The 13,357-nt window shown below is 39.5% G+C and overlaps 1 protein-coding gene across 6 annotated transcripts in view; it reads right to left on the bottom strand.

The window, feature by feature from the left end:
* The window catches only part of LOC129769992 (dipeptidyl peptidase 4), a 311,477-nt gene that overhangs the window by 232,122 nt on the left and 65,998 nt on the right, over positions 1–13,357 (bottom strand). For all 6 annotated transcript variants that reach the window (XM_055772553.1, XM_055772554.1, XM_055772549.1 and 3 more), the window contains 3 exons: positions 1,084–1,378; positions 902–1,031; positions 582–770 (listed from right to left, as the gene is read on the bottom strand). In XM_055772553.1, coding sequence (XP_055628528.1) covers positions 582–770; positions 902–1,031; positions 1,084–1,378 — 614 coding nt within the window. The remainder of the gene's footprint in view (positions 1–581; positions 771–901; positions 1,032–1,083; positions 1,379–13,357) is intronic.

The following is a 13,357-nucleotide window of genomic DNA, read 5'->3' on the forward strand; positions in this document are numbered from 1 at the left end:
TCAAGCGGAACCGTGGCATCACTCTCCTCCTGATGGATTCCCTTTTGGCCTTAGGTGCACAAACAGGCTCTTGGTGACACCGTTCATCAGCGCTTTCATGATAAACGAAATTAGCTTCACAACAACAGCGACAACATGCTCCAATCGCTGTTCAATCATAACTGAGTGGGTTTACGAGCGGCGCTCGCTTATATACCGATTTTTGATTTCAATAGCCTGTTTTGAAAGCAATTTTAAGACTATTGAAACAAGTTTTTGGATGAAAAAGTAACAAGTATATGACGCGTAGACATTTTATCTTTCAAATGAAGTGTTTATCATACCATTTCGTTCAGTTGTTTAAGAGCTATTAACGCTCAAAATCTCGGTCTCCGGCGTAACGCTTTCGTTCTCGAAACTTTGGTTTTACACCCCGGTATAGAAATGAAAGACGTAGTCCTACGTCAAAAACAACCTGATGTTTAAGCCTAATTGAGTTTAAGAGTTTACTAAAGATGAAAATAATGGCGAGGTGTATGGGAGTTGATTGTTTTATTTTGTTTTAAATAAATCATTCAACTATTTACATCATATATAGTTACCTCATAGCGTCCATGTGATATCACAGCTATTCGTTGTTGTGTTATTGTTACGTGCTTTATATGCGTGAAATGTTCAGTGCCTGTTTCCTGAATGCCAGCCATCATGAGAAAGCTGTCCCCATCTGGAGCAAAAATAGGATGAGGTAATATATCCAACCATTCGTTCTCGGGTGCTCTTTCAGAATGGTGCTACTCAAAAATTAAATATATAACTGATTATTATGCTGTATATAGTAAATTCACTCGCAAAAGCGCACATTGCACATTCTTATCATAGAACATACGCTATATGGAATAAAGTGAATCTATGGCATGTTTACCTCTAAACATTTCCATGATGGACTATAACACGTTGCTACAAAGGATAGGTTCTGTGATCGGGTTATCCAAACAGTCGAAATTTGGCTATTCGGGGCACCTACCCAACTTGCAGACAAAAAATAATGATCTCTGGAAAATATTTCACCTGTACATTGAATGGTATTACATTACAAATACTTACTGTCCTTCCAATGCAGCCGGCCTTACAAGCTCCGATGTTCTTATGTTACTTATATTACTTATATCCACAACCCATAATGTTACATCCGGGATGATAGAACCCGCAGTAGGATATCGTATTTGCTTAGAAATAGGAAAAGGCGTTCTACTATCTCCTCGACCAGCGGCTAATATGGTGTTAGACGCGAACCACGGAAATGTCATATGACCAACACGTGTGTCATTAAACGAGGCATACATCATATGTGTGCCATCTTCCGAAAACCACATAGCTTCGAGCGTCGTAAAAATTTCCTCTGAAAAATACAAAAAATACTTTCTTTAGACGTATTCAGGTAACATGCCGAAAACCGATATATGATTTTAAACAAGTTTAAAAAACACAGGTCCTCATTTGCACAAACCATTAAAACAAAGTTCGAACAATTTATCCGTCGTGCTTATTCAATCCAGCTACTGTTAGAAAACATTTATATCTCTTTCAATGCAAATGATGTTGGCACGGTTCATTGGACAGGGGATTCAGATTCTGGGCAGCCATATTTCACCATATTTAAACCCAATCAAAATAGGATCAATGGAGATTGATCCTACGAAGAATATGCAGACATGAAATAGAATGTATTACCGCTCACTCCCGGTCAGACGGACCTCGACAAGACCTCTAGTCCCTGGTCTAGCCACGGGGACTGTCTGAGGCGGGTTCCAACACCTCTTTTTCTGGCTAGCTCGAGCGTGGGATTCGGCTCACAAGGACACTTTCGGACATACAAATTAACACCACCTATTTCTTTCAATTCACTATCTCTTCTTATATTTAGCAATTTTGTGTTGTGTGTGTCGTGTGTGTTCGTCGGACGGCCGGCTTCGCTGGTCCTCTGGTCCTCGTTGTTTCCCTGGTCGATGATTCTGGTGGGCTGGGGGCTGGATAGCGCGTTGCTGGCTGGCTTGCTGCGAATATTCACAATGGCGTTCAAGGCTTAAGCCTAGTACAATGGGTCCTGATCCCTTGGCGGTGAAGGACAAATAAGCATCTTTCTTTGGTTTCTATTTCTTTAAATTACCTGATTCTTTCCTAATTCTTTTTCCACTGTCTTTTCTCCTTCCTTTCTTATTTCATTTTTTTCTTCAACTTCAACTTCCTACAACTTCACTATCTTTTCAATTTTCATCGTTTTAGACCTCTATTCAGGTGTTGTCTTCTTGCTGGCCACAGTGAAAAAGGGCTGGGCAAGCCTCCTAGATCTTTTCCCAGCCTCATCATTGCCCCTTTCCAACATCCAGCCTCCCAGTCCACCCTCTCAATCATGTATTGTCTCATATTGTATGTCTGTATGTGTTTATGTGTAACCTCCTCTCTGTCTCCCTAACTGTTATATTTGTTATCAGTGTCATCTATGTGTGATCTTGGAGGAGTCATAGGGCTACCCACAACGGTAACACTATTCCACAACTCCTGTCAAAATAAATTTATAACAACGTTTTAAATTTATTTTTCCCGAAACTACTTATTACCAAGAGTACCCAGGTTTGAAGGGCTTCTTTCAAGCTTCGATTTTCATGAAAGAAAACATTTTGACGTAAATCTATGAAATAAAATATACCGTCCTTTCAGCGGAACCTTATTTTTCGACGTTTACCCTATATTGAATCAGTAATAGGTCTTTCATCATATCAAATAATCTAAACGGAGATTATTGAGATAAGCCTACGATGAGCGAGAAATCATTTCTCTCTGTTAATCGATCTATGTGAATCCTTACGAATAAAGTTATTGCTTCAATGTGATTCGCCATGGATGGCGATAATCGCACTAGTTTCTTCGTTGGAAAGTGCATCGATGTCTTTCAAGACATCAAGAGAAATTTACGGTATGAACTTCGAGAGCTAAAATCGTGAACGGAGAAAAAAATTGAAATTTAATCGTTAAATTTAATATTATTTAAAAAAATGTTATATTATTCTTCATTCGGGGATACCCGGTTTGAGATCTGCGGCTGAGAAAATTCCCACATTTTTGCCATTTTCATCCTCCAGTTCATATGAATTCGTACCGCGCTTCGAAATGATTTTGCAAGGAACGTATACTGGGCCAAACTTTGCATTGAAAGCGTCTAAAGCCGAAGATTGTGTAAAACTTTTCCTATACACTCTCTGTCCTACTTCGTAAACGCGAGCGGATTTCCTAAATTATAATTCCGAGTATTCCTCTCATGTGCTTTCCTTAAATTTTTGATTACAGTATCATAAATGAATTTATCGATGTTCATTTTGGTTTCAATTCGTTCTTGTTCTGTGGGTTCCTTCATTATCGGATCTAGTCGATATAATACTTTTTGCTGAGAATTGTGCTAGCGTTATCGCTAATCACAATTTCTGGTACAGAATATTGACGAAACCACTTTTCATTCATTATTTTCAATACTTCCTTTGTACAATTTTTTTTCACAGGTACTAACATTGTCCATTTTGAAAATACATCTAATAAAACGAATATATGACAATTACCTGCACAGCTTCGTGGAAGTGATTGAATGTAGTTAATCACTAATATTTGGAAAGTTTTAGTGCATATTCTCTGATTCCCCATTACCGGATTCTGGGAGAAATTTGCACTCTTTACATATTTCACAACGCTGTATGTATCACACATATACAATCCGAAAGTAGTTGCCATATTCGGGTAAAAATATCGTTGCCTTGTTTATCGTCTTATTATAGCCTATGTGAAAAGCTTCATCATGTAGGGGAAAAGGGGGGAATTTGGACCACCTAAGAAAATCGCAAATAATATTTTCAAATCTATACGGTCTAAATAAAAAATGTCACATTGTATACTGAGCTACACTTGTTTTCTCCCAATAAATAATGTTTAATCATTATATAAAGCTTCAATCTACCAAATATATAATAAAATGTGGTGGTTAGCGTCAAACCTAACATGCCGGGGGTTCGGGTTCGATTCCCGTTCTGGTCGGGGAAATTTTTCTTCAAAGAAATTTCCTCTGACTTGCACTGTGGTCACGCGTATTCTAGAGCTTGCCACTCAGAATGCATTCAAGGCGTGTTATTTGGCATAGAAATCTCAACTAAGTACTAATGAAAATGACGCAAGTAATACTACGTTGAGACGGCGGAGTTCCTCTAGGAACGTTAGTGCCATATAAGAAGAAGAAGATATCATAAAATAAAAGAGATGATTTTTGGACATTAAAATTTGATGCGGGGTTATTTGGACTATCTATTTGGTCCAGTATGTGCTTCATCGAAAAAAACATACTTATGTTTATGTAAAGTATTTTGGGATTATGTTACAATCAGTAACAATGTTTTGGGATCGATACCAGGTGTGTCTTGGCCAGACCAGAAAAGTTGGATTGACACCATCTCGAATTCTGCGTGAATCTTTTCACTGTTGATCGAGCATCTTCAAACACTTTTGATGCTTGGTCAAAGAAAATCCGTTCTCGATGGCCTGTGTTGCTCTTTCAAGCTCCTCCTTCTTCCAACGTTGTCTGTCCATCCTCTTCTTGTAATTCAGCGGCATCTGGAATCAATTAGACCAAAGAAAAGTTTCAAACCTGTAGGACCAATTCACCCCACTGAAACGTGTCCATGTCATTCCACACAACACGCAAAAATTAAAATGCAATAAATTACATTTATTGTTATCAAACTTACAGTTTCGCTACATCAAATTGTTCCTCTTCTGTAGGCGAACAGAACTTTACTGCACAAAACACGAAAAGTTTGTTTAATTAGTGGGAAAAACCTTAAAACCACTATCGGAAAACTCACATTTTTTGACGATCAAAGTGCTTGTTGTGTTCATGCTACCGTTTTCCTCTACTTGTGAAGTTTTACCAAAGTTTTTTACGTTAGGTACATACGGTTCAACAATAGAAAGAAAATTACATTATAAAAAATCCAAGTTGAGCCGTATTTTTTGAGATAAAGGGGTGGTCCAAATCACCCCATATGACCAAATCCCCCCGTGTTACCCTACTGTTTTGATGATTTGAGATCGCGACTCCTCGGGTACACATAATGCCATTCGTGTCTATAGTCCAACACATCAGTTTTGGAAGACACAAATTTATATAATTTGTTGTTTTCTATTTTATAGTCTAAATATTTATCTGGGTACTCTTCTACATTTTTAAATAGAGAAACGTAACGATGATTGATTGCATCGTCCACATCGATTGCATCAACCGCACGAGAGAAAGCGTCTGGAATTACATGATCTTTTCCTCGCTGATGTCGGATCTCAAGGTCGTAGCCTTGAAGTTCAATGATCCAACAACTTAGCCTCGACGAAGTTCTCCATCTGCCTCTCATGATATGAGTGAGTGCCGAAGCATCCGTGATGACGACGAAATGGGTCCCCTCTACATACGGCCGAAATTTCTCTATAGCTGATAGCTCAGCAAGCCCTTCTTTCTCCGACGCAGCAGAAGATTGCTGAAAGAAGAAGATTGCCACTTTCTCTGCTTCTTCGTGTTTCTGGGTGAGAATCGCTGCAATAGCATTATCACTCGCGTCTGTTTGTATATGGAAAGGTAATTCGAAATAAGGATTTGAGAACTGGAGCTGTTATCAAGCATTCCTTTACACGAACAAATGCCTGTTCCGCAGTCTCTGTCCAGTTGATCGATTTTGGTTTTTTCCTTAGGAGATTTGTGAGAGGAGCTGTAAATTCGCTAAACTTGGGAATGAACCGTCTATAATAGTTGACCATTCCCAAAAAAACGTCTTAATGATCGAATTGATTCTATCCTTTCTGGATTAGGACGAAGCCCGTCACACGATAATATGTATTCTAGATACGCAAGTTCTTGGCAGCAAAATTCAGATTTTTCTATGTTAATAGACAAATTTGTCTTTTTCAGACGATTAGCTACATCACGAAGACTTCGGAGATGAGCCCCAAATGTATCGTTTACCACGACTATATTGTCGAGATACACATATACATTCGGTTCCAGTTCACCATAGCTTCTTCCATTAGCCGAGCCAACGTTACCGGACTATTGACTAATCCAGAAGGTAATCTGGTGAACTGGAAAAGTCCTCCCTAACACCGAGAAGACTGTATACTTTTGTGAGTCGGGTTCAACTGGTATCTGTAAGAAAGCTTTCGACAAGTCGATCGTAGACAAATACTTACTTGTTCCCAACCTACTCAGTATACGGTCCTGGTGAGGGAGAGGATAGGCATAGGCGTCTTTCGTTAAGACGTCGTGCATCTAAACACAGTCTTACTTCTCCAGTAGGTTTTAAGACTGGTACTGTGCTAATAGACCAATCGCTTCTACTTCTTTCTATCACCTGTTGTGCTAACATTTTGTCTAATTATTTGTTAATTTTTCTCTGCATCTCTGGAGGGGTGGGATAGGGATTCAAGCGAACTGGAGGCAGATTTTTAAATTCTTTTTTCAGTTCAGTTTTGTGAGATATCATCGAAGTGATATCAACATCTCCCCCTCCACTGCAGTCTTAAACAACCCCATCACCGCTTCTAGTTCTTCCATCTTTGATTCACTTAGTTCTTCATGTGCTTCATCTCCATTTCCTATATTAATCTCTTCATCGATATTACTCATCTCAAAACACTCGTGATGATTAGGGATCATCGGCTGTAAATTAATTTTTCAAAAATCTTCGTATCCCAAGTTCAGTCGTTGCCTAAGTTTCGGGGCGATAATAGCTTGAACGATTCGTGTTTTATTGTTGAACGTGATCGGTGTATTCACGTATCCTTCAATCTCAATCGGAGTGCCTGTAGCTGGTTTTGTCTGAATATTTGATGAAAAATTTTACAATCAGCATAGTGGTGACCATGCATTTTGCAATTGTAACAAGTGCCGATGGCTGGACGTTTGTATTGTTCAACCAAAAGTTTCAAGGTGCCCTTGGATGACCCTTCCATGGGATCAAAAGGAACATTCTGTTTCTGACTTCTTTTTCCGCTAGTGTTATCTACATATTTAGATTGGTTAGGAAGATGAGAATTTTTATTTTTATCTTTGGTGATACCATACTTCTGTATCGGTTTATTGTTCGGATCAGTTTTGTTGGTGGATGAGATTTCGTTGACCTGATTGTAACGAGATCGTACAGGCTTCTCAGATGTTTTCTGAAAATTAAAACAATTGTTTTCATCGACTACTCTTCCATATCGCTTAAGTCTGAATAACGAGCTTATATTCACTCCAGTCATAGCGTTTTAATATTCGAAACGCATGTTTCTCCATACGATATTAAACTTTCATCTATCTGAAATTGGACGTGTCATCGATTGAAACAGCTTCTGTATGTCGTGGAAAAAATCCACGAATCTTTCTCCTCGACCTTGTCGACGATTTGTAGCTTGATCCTCTAATTGAAAATCGAGATCTGGTGGAAGAAATTCTCTCTTCAATTCTGTTTTTAGTTCAGTCCATGTTCGAAAATCTTTATTTTCCATTCCTTCCATATACCAGTCTATGGCCCTTCCCGTAAATAAGTGTACTGCCATCAAGCTCTCTGTCTGAAATTTCTTCTGCTCTGGATCTCATCTTCACTTCTCTTAAGAACTCTGCCAATTTACGACCGCTATCTTTCGCGTCATATTTTAATCGCCAATCAGAAACTGGGACGCGCTTTTATATTTTCCTGTATTTTCTATCATTTTTATTTTCCCTAACTTTCCTGCGTGTACCACATGATTTTCCTGAGTGCGAGCTAATTGAATCTGAAAATTCTCTTGATGAAAGCTCGGTTGAAGTCTCAGAAGAAGTGTCAGTATGTTTATGGTGCTTCAATTCTCTTTGAGACGACGGTTTCTGATCCGTCTTGCTAACCCCATGGTTTCTATTTTCGCTTCTGTTCCTATTTTTAACTATGGATTTTTTTTCTGAAATATTTTCTGAATCTGAGGAGAATGTTTCATGCTCGTTGTATACTTTTACCTGTGGCGTTTTAACAACCTTTTTCACTGTTTGTTTCTTGCATTCGTCAACTGGGAAACCTGATTGATTTTGTGGAAATTGTAATTTAGAAAATTCTTGTTCGTTCTTTATTTTTTTGTTTAGATTAACAAGAACTTTCTCGAGACGTATTTTTTCTTTTCTACACTCTCTTCAACTTTCTTAATCCTAGCGTTCTCCAACAAATTTTCAGTTTCTCTACGATCCTTTTCTTGTTCATTTGTTTGCACCACAAAATTCTTCAAAACCTGTATCAAATCGCTCACATTTTCCACTGTTCCTTGATCATATTCAGAAAGTATGTTCATGTCTTCTGATGTTACGAATAATTTTTCCGTGTTATGCTGTTCTAACAACCCTGCTTCCTCTCCGCTATCTTCCTCCTGATCAACAATATCTCTCAATTCTATTTCATCAGCTGTCTCATTCAACATTCAATTTCGTTTCGTACATAATATCGAAAAGATTAAACTAAACTAATGTAGCATTAATAATTATTCAACTTTATCTACGGTTCCAGAAGTCGAGGCAGCCAGTCTTGAAACTTGTTTCCGAGGACGTTGTTTAATCGCAGAAGGCATCAGATTCCAATTTACCACACCTTTGACGAACATTGTTCTTGCGTAGGCAGCTGTATTGTTTGAAGGAAGGATGAAGTTCTGTAATCAAAGGCGTTGGAACGGGATCAGTCGTTGAAAGAGCGCTGTTGGGGAACGATTTCTAACCAATTTCCATATAAAGACGCACGAACGGTATGCATAGAAGTTTTCGAATGGACAACCGATCAAATTCGGCTGGAGATGGCTTACTCTTGCGTAGTGGTTTAGCCCATAGACGAAACGGACACAGCTGTTGAGTGCTACACGTAACCTGTTCATGGAGTATGCACTAGGTGAGACATGCAGAGGTTAACCAAACAGGAAATGTGGCAGAATCATTGCCTTGAACAATTTAAGCCTAATATTCGTTGGAGCAGCGGAAGCTGTACTATAAAGCGGTCGCAGGCCGTAGATTTTTCCGCACTGTTGGTTAACGAGTCCATCCCACTCCTAGTCAGCTTGAAACACGAAACCAAGATTTACAGCTCTATCAACCCATTCAATAGGTTGTCCCTTCATGATGATGACAGGCAGTGAATCAACTCGAACCATGTTACGTCGGCGTCTCTTGACAAATAGAGCTTTGCTATTCGATTGGTTTACATGGAGGTCATTACGGTCGAACCATTCAGCAACTCGTGCAAGATCGTCGTTCGTCATTCTTACTAGCTCTCGTGCACATGGACCAACGCGTCTAATGTATAGTTGAACGTCGTCTGCGTAGATTTGAATTGAACACCATTTTAGCACTGTCGGGAGATCATCGATATAGCAGCAAAACAACAAGGGACCAATCACCGACTCTTGTGGTACGCCAGATGTAACATAACAAACCCCAGAGCACTGTTCAACTCAAAAAACTGTCTGTGTCCTTCCCAGTAGATAAGAGTTGTCGAGTTTTGAGCATAGCTTACGATGTGAAATGGTATCGAAAGTTTTAGAGAAGTCTAACAATAGCAGTATGGCTGATCCCTTCTTGTATATTGTGGCCGCTAAATCGTCGTATACACGTAACGTCGCCGTCTTGATGCTGTGGCCTCTGCGAAAGCCAGCTTGACATTCGGATAGTAGATGGTTCTCAGAAATGAATGCTGACAGTTGTTGTATCAGAAGCTTTTCAAAAACCTTCGATAGCGCACACAGGATGCTGATAGGCCTAAGATTTGCGAGTGTATTCAAATTAGGTTTTTTACGGATGGGCACTATCTACGCACGTTTCCAGCATGTAGGAAAGACAGCAGTTTCAACGATTTTTTTGAAAATATAGGTTATATGTCGCAGAACTAGAGGAAGAACGATTTTGTTGAAGCATATCGGCAATCCATCGAGCCCTGTTGCATTTGACCTGATGCCCCACACTGCATTTATCACTTACCATTCTTGCACTGGATAGAACGAAAAACTATGAGGAGAAGCTCGAGTAATATTGCTGGGTCTGCTATGAGGTGTACTATTCGTTTAGCTAGCTAGAAACATCCGATTTATTTCATTCGGGTCGAATTGACAGGCAGTTTTTGACTGTTGCTTACCAGCACCAATATTATTGATGCGCTTCCACAGAGCTTTGGTTGGTAAGTTGATTCAAGTAGCGACGCAAGTAACGTGCTTTGGTACTCCTGATTAAAGCGTTAGTATGATTCCTCAGTGCTTTGTATCGCTGACTCGTTTGATATTTCGAGTTCAATGGTGCATTTAACCAATCTTTGTAGGAAAGATCTCGTTCGAGTATTGACTTTTTGACATCAAAATCAAGCCATGAGTTATTCCGCTGAAGGACGATGTGTGTACTGAGTGGTATACACTGATCAAGTATACATTTGAGATGACCGTTGAAAAACTAAGTAACTCGTCGGGGTCATCGGTCGTGTACAAATCATCCCAGGGTACGGATTGGATAGCATTACTCAGCGCCAGCGCGTCGAAATTCCCATAATCCAGGTACTTTTGGATTCTCGATATCGGTGAATTGTCGAAATCCAAAGAGCCAAAAATCAAATCGTGTTGCGAAAGTGCAGGGAAACTAACCTGATTAAATCGCAGAACCTTTCCATTGCAGCTGGTAATGAACAAATCCAGCTGAGAGCATCCCGTGCTATGAAAGTAGGTTGGTTCCTCACCAACAGATGTCAACGCAAAACTCAAACTGCTTTGAAATCTATACTTCGATTGTTTCGAGTACTCAAATCTGTATTAAAATCTCCAACAAGCAAGACGTTTTCATAGTGCGTAGCGAAGTCGTTTAATTTATTGGTAAGAAACCGTGAACAATCGTTACTAGGAGGATTGTAAACGCCCACAATAACCAGTTTCTCCAAGCCAAGCCACAGCTCAAGTACCAGACACTCAGTTTTATCATTAGATTCGACTCCTAATACTGTCTCAAAAATCTTTGTGTACCGTAAATGATCCTTTAAATAGAATATAATACCACCTCCGCGCGAGTACAGTCGGTCGTTGCGAATTATTTGGTATCCAGGAATGGTGACATTGCGGTTGCTAACTGTGGGTGACAACCATGATTCTGTGAAACAAGCAACGCTGTCTTTAGAATCTTGCAATAGGTTTTTTACTTCGTCCAGTTTGGGCATTTCCGTGGCACACATTTAGTTTTCTGGGTAAAAGCACTGCGTTCATCATAGCGGCGGGAATGTACGTCAAGGTGTGGCTATTTATCGAGGGCATAGGGTGTACAAAGGGAAGCAAATTTCAGAGGGCTGCAATAATACACGGATACAATTTTTCTTATTCATAATTATACAATTTCACAATAAATACAATAACGTCACAAACACTGAGAGTGGATACGTGATACATAATAACGCAAATTGATTCAGTTGTTCCTTAGATTGAAGGGATATAGGCAATGCAGCAGTAAGTATGCTTAACGAAAACAACTCCTAGCTTGGTATAAACTGTAGCGAGCTTGGCCACTTTCTTCAGCTGTACAGCTTCCGACTTCAGCATGCGCGCTCCTACCGTTAGATTCTTGTTCACGTAGACACGTAGCGTCGACTCAAATCCAAGATGATTCAACTGTAAATTATGTTTCCGGAGATAGGCACTATAGAAGTCATCTCGCTGATTCCGTAATGTAAACTGCACCATCACAAGAGTCTGCTCACCATCCTTCACAGCCCTTGTTTTGAGACGCCTAATGTCAACCTCTGGCTTCATTCGCTCGTCCATTCCAAGTTGCTTGCACATCGCTTCAAAGTGCGCCAAAAGATCCGTTTAGAACCGTTTAGATACGGAATCCCGCTGATGATTAATTCGTTCCTGTTCTCAAGACTGTCCATCGTTATTGTTATTTCGTCAATTTTTCCGTCCACCGCGGTTAACTCAGCGTCATGGTTTTGAAACTTCGCAGTACACTCTGCTCTTAGTGAGTGAATGTCGATCGAAATAGTGGATAATTTTTCTTCCAGATCAGTTTTCACAGCATTGATTTTGTTGTTTATTTCATTGCTCATTTCGTCGATCAACGTTTTCGTCTCAGTGGACTGATTCATCATCATTCGCACTGCGACATCCAGAGTCATAGATTCCTCACCAGCTTCAGTGTTTTCATCGGTTGTCCGTGATCGCTTCGTTACTTTGCTTGTTTTGAGACTGGAAGGAGGAGTACCGGTAGTCGACATAGCTACTCTGGTTGTGTGCGTCGCAACGCTTTGCAATGGCGAATATACAATTAGGCTGATGTCAGGGATCACAACGTCGGGTAATCTGAACCAGCGAGAGCACACACTCAAGTCTTGCTCTAATTGCTCTGACTCATTATCATCTTCCCCGGAAAATGAGATATCTGGGAAGTGTTTAGAAAAAACGAGAGTGGCTTGGTTGGCTAAATTCATTATTTCTGACGAATACTTTCGCGATTCAAGAGCGCATGAGAGTAAAAATATTCTCACTCTGTAATGAACCAAACGAGTCTTTAATTTTTCTTTTATATGACGAGTGACCTTTGGACTTTAATTTTGATTTAATAATCGGGATTTCATCTGGAATCTGTCTCCATGTTGGAGAGTGAGTTACACAAAAAGAATCCATCTCCTTTTCTTGCCGCATACGATCTTTCAATTTCCTCCTTTTCACGCTTTCGTGTTCATCGAAACCGAATAAAATGTTTCCAATCACTAACTCGTGCTCTACTTCATCGATTAATAGATGAGACACATCCATACATTTATACATGGTTTGCAAATCTATTGTCGCCTTTTTGGGTGGAAAATTCGGGATGGTAAGTATTTGAAATCACACCAGCAAACCGTTTGGATTTAGTATTTTTTCTCAATAGTTTGCCGTGATGATATGCCGCATACATTGAGGCGCAGAATAAATTATTGAATTAATGGAAGCCGAAGATGCTTGTTTCTTGACTAAGGAGCTTCTTTTTTATCCCATTAGCTCATTAGAATTTTCGCCCTAACAGAGCAGGATTTGAATCGTGTACATGTTACGTGTTTTATCGTATCTATAAATTGTACATTACACAGTATCCATTTTCAGGTGTAAGAGTATTCCTTCTGTTCTTCCATTGTTTAGTTACACCACCGGACAGCGGAGACAGTTGATATGATCATTGTTGTTTTATTGAAAGCACAATAGCCCGATGTTTCTGTAGGAGATGCGATATGAATAACAAATACTAGTTAAGTTTATCGGTTCAGAAATTTCTAGGTATATTTATATTCCTAGAATTATTTAC

This window comes from Toxorhynchites rutilus, chromosome 2 (genome assembly GCF_029784135.1).
Source record: "Toxorhynchites rutilus septentrionalis strain SRP chromosome 2, ASM2978413v1, whole genome shotgun sequence".
In the NCBI taxonomy this organism is placed as follows: domain Eukaryota; kingdom Metazoa; phylum Arthropoda; class Insecta; order Diptera; family Culicidae; genus Toxorhynchites; species Toxorhynchites rutilus.